A 20,492-nucleotide genomic window follows, 5' to 3' on the forward strand; every position below is an offset into this window, starting at 1 on the left:
AAAATGTAAAACAGTTAAGTTCTCAGAATATAACATAGAAAATCTAGGTGACCTTGGTTTGGCAATGACTTTTCAGAAACAGTCCACAAAAGAAAAAAATGGAGCAATCAGAGCAGAAAAAGAAGTAAAAGGAATCCAGATAGGAAAAGAAGAAGTAAAACTCTCACTGTTTGCAGATGACATGATCCTCTACATAGAAAACCCTAAAGATTCTACCAGAAAATTACTAGAGCTAATCAATGAATATAGTAAAGTTGCAGGATATAAAATTAACACACAGAAATCCCTTGCATTCCTATATACTAACAATGAAAAAACAGACAGAGAAATTAAGGAAACAATACCATTCACCATTGCAACAAAAAGAATAAAATACTTAGGAGTATATCTACCTAAAGAAACAAAGGACCTATACATAGAAAACTATGAAACACTGATGAAAGAAATCAAAGAGGACACAAACAGATGGAGAAACATACCGTGTTCATGGATTGGAAGAATTAATATTGTCAAAATGGCTATTCTACCCAAAGCAGTCTATAGATTCAATGCAATCCCTATCAAGCTACCAACGGTATTTTTCACAGAACTAGACCAAAGAATTTCACAATTTGTATGGAAATACAAAAAACCTCGAATAGCCAAAGTAATCTTGAGAAAGAAGAATGGAACTGGAGGAATCAACCTGCCTGACTTCAGACTCTACTACAAAGCCACAGTCATCAAGACAGTATGGTACTGGCACAAAGACAGAAATATAGATCAATGGAACAGAATAGAAAGCCCAGAGATAAATCCACGAACCCATGGACACCTTATCTTTGACAAAGAAGGCAAGGATATACAATGGAAAAAAGACAACCTCTTTAACAAGTGGTGCTGGGAAAACTGGTCAACCACTTGTAAAAGAATGAAACTAGAACACTTTCTAACACCATACACAAAAATAAACTCAAAATGGATTAAAGATCTAAATGTAAGACCAGAAACTATAAAACTCCTAGAGGAGAACATAGGCAAAACACTCTCCGACATAAATCAAAGCAAGATCCTCTATGACCCACCTCCCAGAATATTGGAAATAAAAGCAAAACTAAACAAATGGGACCTAATGAAACTTAAAAGCTTTTGCACTACAAAGGAAACTGTAAGTAAGGTGAAAAGACAGCCCTCAGATTGGGAGAAAATAATAGCAAATGAAGAAACAGACAAAGGATTAATCTCAAAAATATACAAGCAACTCCTGCAGCTCAATTCCAGAAAAATAAATGACCCAATCAAAAAATGGGGCAAAGAACTAAACAGACATTTCTCCAAAGAAGACATACAGATGGCTAACAAACACATGAAAAGATGCTCAACATCACTCATTATTAGAGAAATGCAAATCAAAACCACAATGAGGTACCATTACACGCCAGTCAGGATGGCTGCTATCCAAAAGTCTACAAGCAATAAATGCTGGAGAGGGTGTGGAGAAAAGGGAACCCTCTTACACTGTTGGTGGGAATGCAAACTAGTACAGCCGCTATGGAAAACAGTGTGGAGATTTCTTAAAAAACTGGAAATAGAACTGCCATATGACCCAGCAATCCCACTTCTGGGCATACACACTGAGGAAACCAGATCTGAAAGAGACACGTGCACCCCAATGTTCATCGCAGCACTGTTTATAATAGCCAGGACATGGAAGCAACCTAGATGCCCATCAGCAGATGAATGGATAAGGAAGCTGTGGTACATATACACCATGGAATATTACTCAGCCGTTAAAAAGAATTCATTTGAACCAGTCCTAATGAGATGGATGAAGCTGGAGCCCATTATACAGAGTGAAGTAAGCCAGAAAGATAAAGAACATTACAGCATACTGACACATGTATATGGAATTTAGAAAGATGGTAACGATAACCCTATATGCAGAACAGAAAAAGAGACACAGAAATACAGAACAGACTTTTGAACTTTGTGGGAGAATGTGAGGGTGGGATATTTCAAAAGAACAGCATGTATACTATCTATGGTGAAACAGATCACCAGCCCAGGTGGGATGCACGAGACAAGTGCTCCGGCCTGGTGCACTGGGAAGACCCAGAGGAATCGGGTGGAGAGGGAGGTGGGAGGGGGGATCGGGATTGGGAATACGTGTAAATCTATGGCTGATTCATATCAATGTATGACAAAACCCACTGGAAAAAAAAATAATAATAATAAAAAGAAAAAAAAAAAGAAAAAAATGGTAATTTGCACTTCAGTAAAATTTAAAAAATCTTTTCTATGAATTACACTAAGAGAATGAAAAGATTAGCTATAAACTAATAGATAACTCCTGTAAAACATGTGTCTAACAAAGATTGGGGTATAAAATATAGGAGGAACTGGAGAAAGAAACGTCAACCCACTACAATATTCTTGTCTTGAAAATCCCATGGACAGAGGAGTCTGGCAGGCTATACAGTCCATGGGTTTGCAAGAATCTGACACGACAGCAACTGAGCATGCATGCACACACTTAAACAATAAGAACACAACCAGTTAAAAACTCGGGCAAAAGATCTGAATAGACACCTGACTAAAGAAGGTACCAAGACTGCAAATAAAAATGCAGAAAGATCTCCAGCATCATATGTCAGTAGAGAAATGCAAATTAAAGCAATGAGATAACACTACAGACTTGTTAGGAAAGCAAAAGTCCAAAACACTGACAACGCCAAATACCAGCAGGGATGAGGACAGCAGGAGCTCTCATTCACTGCTGGTGGGAGTGCAAAATGACACAGACACTCTGTAAGGCAGTTTGGCAATATTTCACAAAACTCAGCATCTTCTTACTACATGATCCAGTAATTGAGCTCCCTCGTATTTACTCACATGAGCTGAAAACTTACTTCCATACAGAAACCTGCACGTAAATTTTTATAGTAGCTTTGCTAACTGGGAAAACCCGGAAGGAACCAAGATGTCCTTCATTTCAGTTCAGTTCAGTCGCTCAGTCGTGTATGACTCTTTGCGACCCCATGAATCGCAGCATGCCAGGCCTCCTTGTCCATCACCAACTCCCGGAGTTTACTCAAACTCATGCCCATCGAGTCGGTGATGCCATCCAGCCATCTCATCCCCTGTCATCCCCTTCTTCTCCTGCCCACAATCCCTCCCAGCATCAGGGTCTTTTCCAATGAGTCAACTCTTCGCATGAGGTGGCCAAAGTATTGAAGTTTCAGCTTCAACATCAGTCCTGCCCATGAACACCCAGGACTGATCTCCTTTAGGATGGACTGGTTGGATCTCCTTGCAGTCCAAGGGACTCTCAAGAGTCTTCTCCAACACCACAGTTCAAAAGCATCAATTCTTCTGCCCTTGGCTTTCTTCACAGTTCAACTCTCACATCCAAACACGACCACTGGAAAAACCATAGCCTTGACTAGATGGACCTTTGTTGGTAAAGTAATGTCTCTGCTTTTTAATATGCTGTCTAGGTTGGTCATAACTTTCCTTCCAAGGAGTAAGCGTCTTTTAATTTCATGGCTGCAGTCACCATCTGCAGCGATTTTGGAGCCCCCCCAAAAATAAAGTCTGACACTGTTTCCACTGTATCCCCATCTATTTCCCATGAAGTGATGGGACCAGATGCCACGATCTTAGTTTTCTGAATGTTGAGCTTTAAGCCAACTTTTTCACTCTCCTCTCTCACTTTCATCAAGAGGCTCTTTAGTTCCTCTTCACTTTCTGCCATAAGGGTGGTGTCATCTGCATATCTGAAGTTATTGATATTTCTCCCGACAAACTTGATTCCAGCTTGTGGTGAATGGATAAACTTGTGGTATATAATATTGCTTAGCACTAAAAACAAATGAGCTGTCCAGTCACAAAACACCTGGAAGAACCTTAAATTAATGTTATTAAATGAAAGGCTCTGTATGTAGCACATGATTCCTATACATGACATCCTGGAATTGGTACATCTATGAAGAGAGTAAAATGATTAGTGATTTCCAGGCCAGAGGTTGGGAAAAGGGAGGGATGATTGAATAGGTGATGCATGTAAGATTTTTATGGCAGTGAAACTACTATACATGATACCATAACGGTGAAGACAAAACAGTATGCATTTGTAAAACCTCATAGAACTGTCTAACACAAAGAATGAACTATAATGTAAATCAGTGTGTATGTGAAAGTCACTCAGTCATGTCCGACTCTTTGCGACTCCATGGACTACAGGCCATGGAATTCTCCAGGCCAGAATACTGGAGAGGTAGTCTTTCCCTTCTCCAGGGGATCTTCCAAACCCAGGAATCGAACCCAGGTCTCCCGCATTGCAGGTGGATTCTTTACCAGCTGGGAAGCCCATGTAAAGCAGGGACTTTGGTTAACAAGAATGTATCAGTATCAGTTCATCAATTCTAATAAGTGTACAACACTGATGCAAGATGTTAAAAATATAGAAACTGTGTCTAGGGAGACTGGAAAAAAGAGATAGAGGAGAACTCTCTATACTTTCTGCAAGCCTAAAACTGCTCTAAAAAATTTTGTGTATTAATTAAAAATGTTCATTGTAAGGGACTCAATCAATACAGGCAAGTATATGAAATTTACTCAAAAAAAAATGTGTCTGTATGCTTAGTCGCTCAGTCATGTCCAACTCTTCTGAAATCCCATGGACTGTAGCCCACCAGGCTCCTCTGTCCATGGAATTTTTCAGGCAAGAATACTGGAAATGGGTTGCCATTTCCTTCTCCAGGGGATCTTCCCAAACCCTGGGATCCAATCTGTGTCTCCTGCATTGCAGGTGGATTCTTTACCACCTAGCCACCAGGGAAGCCCTTATCCATAGCTTGACAGTCAGCAAATTACAGTAATAGTTAAAGAAATGGACAGTCAAGAGCAAAGTCACCAAGTGTCTGGAGGGGAGGAATTTCAGATGGTGTTCTGCAGATCCTCTGGGGCTGAAGAGGTGGCCTGACCCAAGCTCGGCCCATCCCCTTTGCCCCTCATTTGAACAAAGCAGCTTCTTGCCTTTTTTTTTTTTTTTTTGACAAGTTGAAACTCTCTAAAATCTTGCTTAAATAGATTCCATACTTTTTAATAGGATGAAGATGACTCTTCTATGATAAAGTATATTATAGGGTTACCTAAAATTGTTTGGGTATAAGATTTTTTCAAAAACAAAATGTTTGAGTTTGTGGTAATTAATTTTCTTTTAAATGTATTATTTATTTAAAAAAAAAAACAAGATGTTTGTTTCACAATTTTGCATTTAGCATCTGGAAGATTAATGTTAGATCAAAAGCAGTGGAACTGGAAAAAGTGACCCCATCAACACAGTCCATAGCTGGGGATGGCAAATACTTGAGCCTAAAAGGAACCTGAAAAGGGTTATGCAGCCTGAGTTACACAACATGAAATCCTAATGTCCAAAACCCAAAGAGTGTAAGGCGCGATCTCTCCTCACTGCTATCCTTACCCCACAGCCTCTGTAAAGTGACATCAGAGCCACAGGAAGGCAGAGTGTCATAAGCACAGGTCCTTGTGTGGCTCGGGAAGGTTTTCTAAGCACCCCTTGGATTTCAAACATCTTTGCAGCATTTGCAGTGTGCGGAGGAATGCCACTGTGAATTATTAATTCCTGTGCGTGATGGATAGAAGTCATAAAGCTAGCTGCATTTTAATAATAAAGCTCAGCTTCACTTGAGCACATTAGGACTTGCTCGGGGCAGGCAGAGCGGTGGGCGAGGCGGACGGCCGGGCACAGTGCGCAGCGCCCAAAGACAGCCCGGGCAGGGGTGTCTGCTTCGCTGCGCTTTTAAGGGAATCTATTTCATGGTACATTGGACATGCAGTTAGTAGGTATGGACTAAAGGGCTGAGGAAAATGAACATTTTTAGTAATAAGAAGAATGGAGAATAAGGACATGTCTTTAGATGTTAAGCCATAAAAAATTACAATTAGTGACTATATAGGCCATCCAAAGTGCCAACAGCTATTTTTATACCCACTTACAGAGTTGCCATGAACCTGATTTGTATAGAAGATAGCTTAACAGTACAGAAGTCTCCATAGATTAGTACATATATCTGAAAATCTTCTTAAAATGTGATGTGGAAAATGTTTCTATTTTCTATTTTGGTCACACACAACATAGATATATTTGTTTGTTTGCTTTTTTATTTTTGGACAAGAAATTTTTATGCACAAAGGGACCACCATTATGTGAGAAAAATATTGTGATTGCAACATATGCTGGGATGGAATTTTCCAGGCCCTAAAATAACTTTCTTTGAGTTTCCAGACTGAAGTGACAACCCTGCTGCTGCCTGTGAACTTGACCTCTCACCCTCTTGCCCTACTAACTCATTCCCATGGGTGAGGGCAGCACTCTATGTCCAAAAGAACATTTCTAACCCTCTTCTAAGACTCAAGATTCCAGAGATGACTGCAATTAAAACTTAACAGATGTTGCTATAGTTTCAATCTACCAATTGTTTTTTATAATCTGAAAATTAGTATTGAGAGTTTTGTCTAAATTATTTAAATAATTTTTTCCACTACAAATGGATAGAATGCAAATATCTGGCCATGGGCGTTTGCATTAAAGTATCAAGTTCTTGGGAAGTCAGTGTTTTACATACTGGGAATTTGTGATCTTCTTATACATTGCTAAATTGCGCTATAACTTGTAGTTAATTGGTGATGACAGGGAATTTCAATTACTGTTAATTTGGATTAGATTTACTCCACAAATGTGCAGTGTGAATGTTTGAAAAGTGCCCTATGTGGGGATGTGTGGGGATGTCTGGGGTGTGTACATTTGTTCAACACAAATTTAATGCACTGTTATTGCAGAGAAGTCAGACATACTAGGCACAGAAAAAAGGTGCATGTGTGATGATTAAGCCATCCCTTTTAGCCAAAATCACTTAAAAGTCTGATAGTATGGCTAGCAAATAACTTTGGTAAAGTTGCAATGCTTAGAAATGTTAATATGCTATTGTTTTAAAGCTTTGCCTTTCTTATCTTCTCCAGTAAAGTGGTACTATGCTCAGTATGTGGCGACTGAATCCTCTCCACTCTTTGCTGTGTTTACAACATCACTAGAAATCCCTAAAGCTTCAACTTTTATCAAAGAAAGAGTTACTTTTCATTTTTCCTGTAGAATAGAGAATGTAAGGTGAATGCAGCTAACCACATAGAATTTTGATTTCTGGGTCCTCCATGATCTCTTTAGAATATTCTAATCTGTTCTCTGAAGTGTTAGAAATTTTTAAAGTATATAGTCATCAATAATTATAATAGCATCAACAGTATTCTGTATGAGTTAAGTAGCCTGGAGGCATATACAAGGAAAATTTATGACAGTGTGTCTTCTAAAAAAGTATCATTGGAAAGAAACGATTACTTAAAGTCTGTCATTTTTGTTTTTTGTATAAACATAATGTTCCCCTATGGAATGGAATATTGGGAATGGAGAAAGGGCAAGATGCTCTTTCTCACCAGTTTATTTGTTTATAATCTACTATCAAAAATTGAAAACAGCAGAGGGTGGGACCAACTGAGAGAGTAGCATTGAAACATAGACATTACCGTATATAAAATATTAAGAGGCAGCCAGTGGGAACCTGCCATATGAGGCAGGCAGCCCGAGCTGGTGCCCAGGGACCACCTCGAGGGGCGGGATGCGGTGGGGGAAGGAGGGAGGGACACCTATACTTACGGCTGGTTCACACTGCTGTATGGCCGAAGCCAACATAACATTGCCAAACAAATACCCTCCGGTTAAAAATTAAAAAATAAACAAACAAACAAAAAACACCCTGAAAACAGGCAGGCTGACGGGAGGCTGCCTACCTGTCTGTGAGGCCACAGGTGTCTATCTGGAGGTCACGGAAACTCCCTAGCGTCCCCTGCTGAACGGAGATGGGATCCACTGCTTCGTCGCCGATGGAAATGAGCCTCAGGCAGCCCTGAAATCCACCCGCGGAAACAGCACATCCAGGATGAGAGCTGCTGTTGTCAGGACAGCCTGAATGAACACGGAGACACAGGAGAAAACAAACAGTTATGAAAAAATATTGTACAGTATTTCTCATTTGCAAAAATTGCTAGTAGACACTTGAAGCAAGAAAAGCTATGGCAAACCTAGACAGCGTATTAAAAAGCAGACACATTACTTTGCCAGCAAAGGTCCGTTTAGTCAAAGCTATAGTTTGTCCAGTAGTCATGTACAGATGTGAGAGTTGGACCATCAAAAAGGCTAAGAGCCGAAGAACTGGTGCTTTCAAATTGTTGTGCTGGAGAAGACTCTTGAGAGTTCCTTGGACAGCAAGGAGACCAAACCAGTCAATCCTAGAGGAAATCAACCCTGAATATTCATTAGAAGAACTGGTGCTGAGGTGCCAATACTTAGGCCACTTGACTTGAAGAACTGACTCATTGGAAAAGATCCTGATTCTGGGAAAGATTGAGGGCAAGAGGAGAGGGGGACAACAGAGGATGAGATGGTTGGATGGTATCGCCGACTCAAGGTACATGAGTTTGAACAAACTCTGGGAGATAGTGAAGGACAGGGAAGCCTGGCATGCTGGAATCCATGGGGTTGCAGAGTCAGACATGATTTAGTTACTGAACAACACCATTTGAGAAGGTCACATCACCCATGGAGAGGGTGGTGGAGAGCTGACAAGAACAAAATGTGTTGGTATTGGTAAAGTGTAAAAATAAAGACCAAAGCCAGGCTTACAGAGAGATGAGAGGAAGGCAAGATGTGAAATCTGACAAATAGAGTTACTGCACTTTTAATTTAAGCAGTCTGATTTATTTTTTGAAAGCACATTTAAGACATCACTCTTTTAGTACGATGTTAAACTAGATGAACTAAAGGCATGTGAGAGCAGAATCAGGAAAAAAAATTAGAGGCACAAGAGGACTTAATAAATTTAAAATGCTTAAAAATAATCTTAAATTGAGAATTGACCTAGATACCCTCCATTCATCTAAATATTGTTAAATATCCACATGTGTGCTTTCACAGGCACATTTTAAAAACACTTTTGATAATAACTGGTCTAATAGCAATTTATACTTACTTTTCTTTTTTTAATTAGGCATTTTAGTTAAATATATTTCAACAAGAATACACAAACAAATTAACAATATCTCATAACTATATAGCATTGTGAATAATGGAGAAAACAAGCAACACAATGTTCTATGGAAACAAGAAATGACCTTTGATTAATTTCAATAATAAGAGTCAAATTTACAAATTCTGTTACAGCCATTAATTGGTTTGCTGTACAGTTACCAACCACAATTCCTACAGAGTAGTTTTGTTTTATCCTCCTGGGTCTCCCAAGAGATAATGCTCTTAGAATGATTATGAACAAGGACAAGACTTTAAAATCAAAATCAAAGCAAGTAGGGTCCAGAGCCACCTCTTCTCCACTTGTAAGGCCAGCAGGATTTTGAGTGCCCTCTCACTCTCCCCTGAATTGTCTCCTAAAGAAATCACAGGTTCTTAGGTTTGCCTACTGCAAGACTGACAATGTAGAAGATGGGGAAAGTTAGGCTAAAAGGATGCTGTCACCGTGAAATGCTTCTGTAAAAGGCAGCAATTTGGAGAAACCTGCTGTACAGAGCCCAGGTCCCATTACTCCCCTCTAATCAAGACTGAGGCCCTCCCCAGGAACAGCTGGGCTGCAGGAAGCTAGCTCTCATAAAGCTGACCCAATCAAAAAATGGGCCAAAGAACTAAACAGACATTTCTCCAAAGAAGACATACAGATGGCTAACAAACACATGAAAAGATGCTCAACATCACTCATTATTAGAGAAATGCAAATCAAAACCACAATGAGGTACCATTACACGCCAGTCAGGATGGCTGCTATCCAAAAGTCTACAAGCAATAAATGCTGGAGAGGGTGTGGAGAAAAGGGAACCCTCTTACACTGTTGGTGGGAATGCAAACTAGTACAGCCGCTATGGAAAACAGTGTGGAGATTTCTTAAAAAACTGGAAATAGAACTGCCATATGACCCAGCAATCCCACTTCTGGGCATACACACTGAGGAAACCAGATCTGAAAGAGACACGTGCACCCCAATGTTCATCGCAGCACTGTTAATAATAGCCAGGACATGGAAGCAACCTAGATGCCCATCAGCAGATGAATGGATAAGGAAGCTGTGGTACATATACACCATGGAATATTACTCGGCCGTTAAAAAGAATTCATTTGAACCAGTCCTAATGAGATGGATGAAGCTGGAGCCCCTTATACAGAGTGAAGTAAGCCAGAAAGATAAAGAACATTACAGCATACTATCACATATATATGGAATTTAGAAAGATGGTAACGATAACCCTATATGCAAAACAGAAAAAGAGACACAGAAATACAGAACAGACTTTTGAACTTTGTGGGAGAATGTGAGGGTGGGATATTTCAAAAGAACAGCATGTATACTATCTATGGTGAAACAGATCACCAGCCCAGGTGGGATGCATGAGACAAGTGCTCCAGCCTGGTGCACTGGGAGGACTCGGGGGAATCGGGTGGAGAGGGAGGTGGGAGCGGGGATCGGGATGGGGAATGCGTGTAAATCCATGGCTGATTCATATCAATGTATGACAAAACCCACTGAAATGTTGTGAAGTGATTGGCCTCCAACTAATAAAAAAAAAAGAAAAAAAAAAAAAAAAAGCTGTGTCTGTCCTCAGGAACAACAGTGACCGAGGATGCAATGGAGTGATGCAACACAGTGGCTGCACACCATTTTCTCAATGGGGACGTCCTTAAAGTGCATGCCTGCTTCAGAGAACCCCTTGGGGTTTTCAGAGGCTTCACCACAACTGCCCTGCAGTTCAGCTTGTCTCTGTGCCCATCACAGTTACTCTTTCAATCTTCCAGGTGTTGTTTCAAAGAATTACCCCTACTAACCCACCCACACGCAAATCTCCCATGCAGAGGCAGCTTCCTATGGAATGAAAGCTACAACTCTACATAGGAAAAACGCTCAAAGTGTTTACTGAATTGAACACTTTATTTTCATCTGCAAATATGAAACAAGGACAATATTCTAAATGATTAATATTGTAATAATTCCCCAAAATTGTCAAGCAATTTTATGCTTGACAAGAAATTTACCTATTTTATTTATGCTTTGCCTTACCATGTTTCATTTATATCACTTATAGAACTATTTTAACTATTTTGCTTTGTATTTTCCAATAATTTTAATATTCAGAAATTCTTATGTTAATATTTACAGTTTGGGGTTATTTTATAAGATTCTTATTTTTTATTTTAAATAAAAATATTTTATTTTAAATCAGATGGAATAAGTAATTTTATAAAGTAAAGATTTTGCTCATTGTACTTCTGTGTTTTTCATTCATCTCTCTTTGTACTTGTGTCTTGAAATTGCTGGTGTACTTTCAAAGAGCAAGAACTGAAGACAGAGCCTCTTCTTGTTCCTGCATAATGGATGCTAGCTTTCTACCTAAGAATTTTCATAAAATACACAGTTTTCCCATACTTTTCTTTCAGTGACTGAGGCTTTAATGGTTTGTATTTCTGACAAATAGAATTCAAAACAAACCAAGGACTGCATCAGGTTGAAACCATTAAAGGCACAATGAAACCTCAGAAATTAACCTCAAAGGGACTTCAACATTTCAATTGTAACGTTACATCATAAAGAACTGTTTAACTCTGCAGCTTTCCTTTACCATTTTCTTGTCTTGTGTGAAAACACACACCTTTCATGTATCAGAGAATCTCTGAAGGACTGGGTCTATTTGGAGGAAACCTGGGATGCCTTTACATGCTCTGTGCTCTGCAGTGTGCTGGGCTAAGTCGCTTCAGTCACGGCCAGCTCCGCGACCCCATGGACCACAGCCTGCCAGGATCCTCTGTCTGTGGGGTTCTCCAGGCAAGAGTACTGGAGTGGGCTGCCACGCCCTCCTCCAGGGGATCTTCCTGATCCAGGAATCGAACTCACGTCTCTTACAGCTCCTGCCCTGGCAGACAGGCTCTTTACTGCTAAGCTGCCTAGGAAGCCCTTGTATCTTTTAGGTGGCTTCTCCTTATTGCACTTAGTAACTAAGAATGTTAAGATAAAACAGGAAACATGAAGTCAATAAATAATTTTGTGGAATCCCTGTTAATCCTTTTCTCTTTTCTTCCTTTTCTCCAGATTGCCATCCTCAAACTCATCCAGAACATATCGCAGGATCTAACTATACCTGTTAGGACAAAGAAAAAACATATCCAGCAGTCACAAGGAAAACTTTCTGAAAGTGAAACTTCAAAAAAGGAAAGGTCAAACCAATGAGTGCTCTATTCTCCAGGTATGATATAAAAGTCAAGAAGTAAGGGCACTGCAGCCCGGGAGAAGCTCGGGTCAGGAGACACCTTTCCGTATAGATGGTTGTCCCAAAGCCCTAGTGGGCCATTCATCCATGACATGATTTGGGACGGACAGTGACGTGCACAATGAGTAGTTACTGCTAAATTAATGAACGATATCCATCATGACTGAGGGACTCAGGAGTTTAAGTACCTCTGAGGATGACAGATAAATTGTCATTTATGTCAATACACCAGAATGGGTCCTCAGATGAGACTTCATTAGACTTGTCATAGGCTCACTGGCCTGCTAACATTTCACAGAAGGATACTCGGGGGATTTTGAACATAACTTAATATTCCCCAACTCTGTAATGCAGGTATGGTATTGAGCAGTACAAAGATTCAATAGAAGGGAATTTATTAAAGCTTTACTTTCCACTACCCCTAAAAGCAGGCACCAATATACAATGGACCATTAGTGAAACTGCTGTTGGAGGAAAATTACAAAAAGAGCTCAGACTAAGAAAAGGCAAAAAGGAAAAAGGGATACCTTCTGACTTCCCTGGTGGTCCAGTGATTAAAAATTCACCTTCCAGTGCAGGGGGTGTGGGTTCGAGCTCTGGCCGGAGAACTAAGATCCCACATGCGGCGGGGCAACTAAGCCTGGGTGCCACAGCTTATAGAAAGTTTGAATGCCTCAGCAAAGACCCAGCACAGCCCCAAAAAGACACCCAGGAGGGTGTGTAAAATTTTAAAAAGTGATACCTAGATCACAGAGTTCCGAAGGGACTTTTAGAAATATTGCCATTTTATAGACAATCCTTCTTATTGTAAGATAGTGTGCTCTGAGATCGCCAGGCCAAGATGGAATAGAGACTTCCAGGTGGCCAGAGAGCCGTGGTTTAGGCTGCTGTCCTGCAGTAATCACTGAAATCACCTCTTTCATTGCCAAAGTGTCCTGAAATTATATGGTCACCCTAACTATAAGGAGGAGAGTGAGAAAGCTGGCTAAAACTCAACATTCCAAAAACTAAGATCATGGCATCTGGTCCCATCACTTAATGGCAAATAGATGGGGAAAAAATAGAAACAGTGACAAATTTTATTAATTTTATTTTCTTGGGTTCCAAAATCACTGTGGACAGTGACTGCAGCCATGAAATTAAAAAATGCTTGCTCCTTGGAAGAAAAGCTATGACAAACTGATATAGTGTATTATAAAGCAGAGACATCACTTTGTTGACAAAGGTCCATATAGTCAAAGCTATGATTTTTCCAGTAGTCATATATGGATGTGAGAGTTGGACCATAAAGAAGTCTGAGCCCCAAAGAATTGATGACTTTAAATTGTAGTGCTGAAGAAGACTCTTGAGAGTCCCTTGGATAGCAGGAGACCAAACTGGTCAATCTTAAAGGAAACCAACCCTGAATATCCATTGGAAAGACTCACGCTGAAGTTCCAATATTCTGGCCACCTGATATGAAGAGTCAACTGATTAGAAAAGACCCTGATGCAGGAAAAGATTGAGGGCAGGGAGAGAAGGGGACAATAGAGGACAGGGTGGTTGGATGGCATCACCAAATCAATGGACATGAGTTTGAGCAAGCTCTGGGAGATAATGGAGGACAAGGAAGCCTAGCATGTTGCAGTCCAGGAGGTCGTAAAGAGTTGGACATGACTTAGCAAATGAACAACACAAAAAATGTTGATGTTTGGCTGAAACTGACACAATACTATAAAGCAATTATCCTTCAATTAGAAAAAAAAACTGTAATAGCAAGCTATACTAGTCTGCTTTCATGGGGAAGCATCCCAATAAAATTCGACTGACCATATAATGATAATTGGAAACTTGCAGTTGTCTGTCCATCAGGAAAAACAGTAATGGGAAGGAAACCTGGTCAGGTAGTATTTCAGAACAGGGAGTATTGTTTTCCTTGAAAAGTCAAAAATCATTAACTGGTTTTCACCTAGATGACCCAGGAACACTGAGTTTATTAGTCCCAATATTGCTACAGAGCATAGACTGAATGAACTTCACTTCTTTGTCAACATCATACATATTCTGGTACTGAGCAAGAAGATAAGTGAACAGATACTGACAGAGGCTACTCTTTGGACATTAGAGTTTTCAGGAGTAGAGCTCAAGCTGTAGCTGACCTACCCTACTTTACCCACAGCAGCATTGGAAAGTCCAACATATCATGGAGACAAATACGGAAACCATGAGCAAAGGTTCTAGACGTGCATAAAAACTGTGAATATAATAAATCTACTGAGAATCAGAACTCCATGCTCATTAGTCCTAGACCTGCCTCTCCTGGTTTTCCTTGAGTAAATATAGTATCTATCTTTCTATTTAACATCAGTAGTCCATTTTGGCTTTACTTTTTTGTTTTAATCTGGCAAAGGCTTTACTTGAATTTTAAAAGTAATATATATTCTTTCTCTAGGAAAAAATGCTGTTATGTTATGCTTGGTGTAAGATATACAGTTGACTGACTTCATTTGAATCAGTATCTGAAACTGTTCTGTAGGAATCAACTAGGTATTTATAGCTATGCTTATAGAGGCTACTCTAAATTTATACATTAGTTAGGAAGAAAGTGCTGTGATTGCAAGTTCTATATTTGCCACTGAGTGCCAACACAGACATTAGAAAAATAGGAAAGTTGTCATGAAGAAACGTCATTATGCCATCTCGTGGGATGTTTAAACTTCGCAATTCCACTCATCTTAGGGACACTGTTTCTTCTTGGAAACCATATTAACAAGACAGTTCTCTGTATATCAACACAGTTTTATGAAACTACATAAGGAAGGCTTATTATACCTTTTTCATCACATTTCCTCCAGCTATCTAGGACCTTTAAACAGATAGTAACGAAGCCAACGGCCAGGTGTATATGCACAGCCGACGTGACAATTGTGGGTTCTCGAGCATGCCACTAAAACCACAGTACCAAATGTTGTTTCACTAAATTAACTGTACTTATCAGGAGTCAGATAGTTTATGCATAAGGAAAAACTTAAAAATCACTGGCAAGATGTCTCTTAGCAGCTGCACTGATATTTATAGAATTTTTAAAATAAAAATGGGCACAATCAAAATGTCCATCAACATAAAATGGTAAAGTGGATAAGTAAAACATGGTACAATATGCATCAAAAAGCCACACATCCATGAAAATTAATTAAATTCAGCTATTCATAGCCACATGGCTGGATTTCAACAGAAAAAGCAAGTCACAAAAGAATGAATGCAGGTTTATCCTCTTCAAAAAGTTAAAAGCAAGGCAACACAAGACAATTTATTGTTTAAAGTTGCCTACATAGATGATAGATTATAAAAAAAGCAATATACAAAGGCTGGTTTTAAAAAAGCAAGGTAATACTTAACTAGGGGAATGAAAGTCTAGAGGAGCAACAGAAGCCTCCAGTGTTGTAGTGGTTAATTATGTAGACAACAGGATGCACCCATATGTATTCTTTTTATGAAATATTATAGTCTTTTTAAAGTGTGTGCATATGATCTATTTCACAGTAACAACTGACTCATGTTGCAGCAGTATGTAAATATTTATGGAAAGTATCTACTCTCAAGTAGCTGTGCATTCTGAGTATGCAGTATGTTCAATATGAAAGATGATTTGAAAAGTATTTTTCTTTTACTTTTTAAAACAAAATGTTAAAGGTATTTTATTTTGTGTCATTAAACAGTAGACACAGATTGTTCTTTCTGTATCTTTCAGTGCTTCAAAATATTTTATCTTTTAAATTACAGTTCTTGGATAAATTCTTTATTTAGTTTTGAAGGAATCTGTTCCTCTCCTGAGCTATAAAACGCATCATTTAAGTGTAAAGGTTTAAAAGAGTATCTGGGTCAGAAATGCATCACATTTAGCAAACAAGAAAAGCAAGCAATCCTAACTTGTAAAGCTGCTGGCACAATTCCACCTTTCCCCATGAAGTTTGCTTTAGGGGACTTCAAAGATTAAACAACCCAATTCATGGTTGATGTACTTATTGTCAATTCTCAAGGGAAAATTTTATACTTTCTTGTTGGGCTATCAAGTTATCTCCACCATGATTCCAAACTTATTTTAGAAAAAGAAAAGTATAAAATGCAAAACAGCAATAATGTCAGAGAGGGCTTCAAGCCAAGATTAAAAATAAGTCTTACTATTGACAGTTCTAAGCTTCCAGTGGCTGAGGATTTTTCACTTGAATGCTCCAGGGATGGAGATTTATTACCCTCAGAAGTCCCCCCTCCCTGCTGGAAGGACTGGACGGACTCAATCAAGGTTCACTAAGCAGGCAAAACACCCACTGACTACATCCCAAGGAGATGGACTGGTGATGTCCTGGTAAAATCCATCACTAAGCAATGAGTGACATATTAATGGGCTTCTCCTGTGGCTTAGCAATAAAGAATCCATCTGCAGTGCAGGAGATGCAGGAAACACGGACTCAATGCCTGGGTCAGGAAGGTCCCCTGGAGGAGGGCATGGCAACCCACTCCAGTATTCTTGCCTGGGAAATCCCACGGACAGAGGAGACTGGGGGGTATGGTCCATGAGGTCGCAAAGAGTAGGACACGACTGAACACCCATGCGTGACATATTAACAGCCATTGAATTTATCTCTTCCTCTGTTGTATATAATGATGCCCTTCTGTATTAGGCAGTGGGAATAGACATCTTTTAAAAAAATCATTTATTTACTCATTTTTTTTTTGGTTGTGCTAGGTCCTCGTTGCAGCACATAGGTTTTGCTAGTTGCAGTGAGCAGGGCCTGCCCTCTAGGTGTGGTGTGTGGGCTTTTCATTGGGGTGGCTTCTCTGGTTGGGGTGCATGGGCTCTAGGGCCTTGGGCTTCAGCAGTTGTGGTGCATGGGCTTAGCTGCCTTAGCATGTGGAATCTTCCCATTCCAGGGATTAAACCCGTGTCCCCTGCATTGGCAGAATCCCAACCACTGGACCACCAGAGAAGTCCAAGTTTCTTAAATTTTAAAATGCAGCAGACCTCCTGGGGATCTTGGTGAAATGCAGATTCTGGTTCACGAAGTCCTGATGGTGCATCTGCATTTCTAAGGGATTCCAGGTGATGCTGATACTGTTGGTCCATGGACCACACTTTGAGTAGCCAGGCTCTAGGCAGAAAAGAAGCCAACAGACAGAACACCCACATGCAGCAAAAAACCTGCCACATAAAACCTGAAGGAAAGATTATAAGCGTCATTTGGCATTAGGAAAATTCCTGATGGCAAGGTAAGAAATAGAGAGCAATGACCCTCAGTATTATCTTCACATAGAATCACCAGAAAGTACTCAAAAACCTGTTGTCCAGGTCAGGCTTCCCTAGTAGCTCAGCTGGTAAAGAATTCACCTGCAATGCAGGAGACCCCAGTTCAATTCCTTGGTCTGGTCGAGAAGCTCCCCTGGAGAAGGGATAGGCTACCCACTCCAGTATTCTTGGGCTTCCCTGGTGGCTCAGACCACATTGCAGGTAAAGAATCCACCTGAGCAGCTAAGCATAAGCACACGGCACGGAACCAGTTAAATCAGAATTTCCGGGGATGCAGCCAGGCATCAGCATTTTGAATCCTTCCAGGTGATTGCAACGTGCAACCGTAGTTGAAAACAAATGCCAAATTTAAAACCAACCTTATGATGTGCACTTTTAAACAAAGCCATCTATCCGACTTTCATTTTTAGACCACAATTTATCATCTTTGATCACTCAAAATTCCCAATGACTATAACTAAAAGAGAAATATCATTCTTTACTATTAATTTTCATGTAAAAATATGAGTTGCCTTAGAAGGCAGGAGCAGAAAAGATAAAGATGGCTTGATTGCCAGTGCAGCCCAGTTCCTTTCACTTACCCCCCAAATAGTAGGTGTCACCTGACTCAATCTGCCCATGCAAGGAATGAGCCATGGAGGCTGCCTCACCATCCACCATCACACTCAGGTGATTCCCTCTTGCAGATAAAGACACAGAATGCCACTGCCCATCATTTAATCCAGCACCTGGAGGTAAACAAAATGGGTTAAAACAAATTCCTACTAACCTTGTTAATACCACAACAGAGCCAGTACTTGAAAACAATATGACGCATACCTTGGGCCACCTTCCACAGACCACCAAGAACTCACTGAAGCCCACCTAGGTCACTTAGTTGGTCGACCAATGCAGAATGCACCACAGGGGACACAGAGAGACAGAGAGAGGTGAAGGACAGATGTGGACTTGCCTGGGGGCTTCTAAGCAGGCAATTAGGTTACATGGTATGTTGGTCATGCTTATCTAGAAGAAGGTGCTACCCATGTCAGTTGGAAAAGGGTCTTGTTGAGTAAATTTTGTGGTTGCAGAGGTTCCTTGTGTTTGATCCATCAGTCGTGGACTGGCCTGTCTGGTATTTGTTTATGTAATAACAAAAACGATTATGTTCAGTTAGGATTACTATGGCCTCTGTGCACAGTGCCAGGGATATACTTCACTTTCTCATCACTCAGTTTAGTCAAAAAGGTGCAAAAAACTTGGGGGGGGGGGCAAAGAAAGAAATCAGAATGAAAGGGTAAAGTGGAAACAACAGTGGGTCACTCATCTTGGTTTGAAAAACACAGCATTGGTTTGTGTCAGTCCTAGGGCCTTAAGAGAATAAAATTCCTATGAATGACCCTGAACAATCATGAAATCATAAAGTATTTCCAATCACATGGTATCAGACATATTTTAGCCTCATCTAGCCCACTAGTAGTTTGTGATGCTGAGAACTACAGGTATTTTCCAAACATGCAAGTTATAAAAATAAAAACTTATTCTCACTTTCATATATCGTCATTATCTAAAAGAAGAGAAGTGAAAAGCAAAGGAGAAAAGGAAAGATATTCCCATTTGAATGCAGAGTTCCAAAGAATAGCCAGGAGAGAAAAGAAAGCCTTCCTCAGTGATCAATGAGAAGAAATAGAAGAAAACAACAGAATGGGAAAGACTAGAGATCTCTTCAAGAAAATTAGAGATACCAAGGGAACATTTCAGGCAAAGATGGGTTCGATAAAGGACAGAAGTAGTATGGACCTAACAGAAGCAGAAGATATTAAAAAGAGGTGGCAAGAATACACAGAAGAACTGTACAAAAACGATCTTCATGAGCCAGATAATCACAATGGTGTGATCACTCACCTATAGCCAGACATCCTGGAATGTGAAGTCAAGTGGGCCTTAGAAAGCATCACTATGAACAAAGCTAGTGGAGATGATGGAATTCCAGTTGAGCTATTTCAAATCCTAAAAGATGATGCTGTGAAAGTGCTGCACTCAATATGCCAGCAAATTTGGAAAACTCAGCAGTGGCCACAGGACTGGAAAAGGTCCGTTTTCATTCCAATCCCTAAGAAAGGTAATCCCAAAGAATGTTCAAACTACTGCACAATTGCACTCATCTCACACGCTAGTAAAGTAATGCTCAAAATTCTCCAAGCCAGGCTTCAGCAATGCATGAACCAAGAACTCCCAGATGTTCAAGCTGGTTTTAGAAAAGGCAGAGGAACCAGAGATCAAATTGCCAATATCCTCTGGATCATCGAAAAAGCAAGAGAGTTCCAGAAAAATATCTATTTCTGTTTTATTGACTATACCAAAGCCTTTGACTGTGTGGATCACAATAAACTGTGGAAAATTCTGAAAGAGATGGGAATACCATACCACCTGATCTGCCTCTTGAGAAACCTGTATGCAGGTCAGGAAGCAACAGTTAGAACTGGACATGGAACAGCAGACTGGCTCCAAATAGGAAAAGGAGCACATCAAGGCTGTATATTGTCACCCTGCTTATTTAACTTATATGCAGAGTACATCATGAGAAACGCTGGGCTGGAAGAAGCACAAGCTGGAATCAAGATTGCTGGGAGAAATATCAATAACCTCAAATATGCAGATGACACCACCCTTATGGCAGAGAGTGAAGAGGAACTGAAAAGCCTCTTGATGAAAGTGAAAGAGGAGAGTGAAAAAGTTGGCTTGAAGCTTAACATTCAGAAAACTAAGATCATGGCATCTGGTCCCATCACTTTATGGGAAATAGATGGGAAGACAGTGGAAGCAGTGTCAGACTTTATTTTCTGGGGCTCCA

At 40.1% G+C, this 20,492-nt stretch overlaps 1 protein-coding gene across 1 annotated transcript in view; it reads right to left on the reverse strand.

Annotated features, from left to right (window-relative positions):
- Positions 1-20,492, reverse strand: part of LOC133058998 (contactin-associated protein-like 3) — a 191,032-nt gene that overhangs the window by 73,020 nt on the left and 97,520 nt on the right. The window contains exons 8-9 of the mRNA XM_061146042.1: positions 18,241-18,387; positions 7,846-8,020 (exon numbers count right to left, since the gene is read on the reverse strand). Coding sequence (XP_061002025.1) covers positions 7,846-8,020; positions 18,241-18,387 — 322 coding nt within the window. The remainder of the gene's footprint in view (positions 1-7,845; positions 8,021-18,240; positions 18,388-20,492) is intronic.

This window comes from Dama dama, chromosome 7, assembly GCF_033118175.1.
Source record: "Dama dama isolate Ldn47 chromosome 7, ASM3311817v1, whole genome shotgun sequence".
NCBI lineage: Eukaryota > Metazoa > Chordata > Mammalia > Artiodactyla > Cervidae > Dama > Dama dama.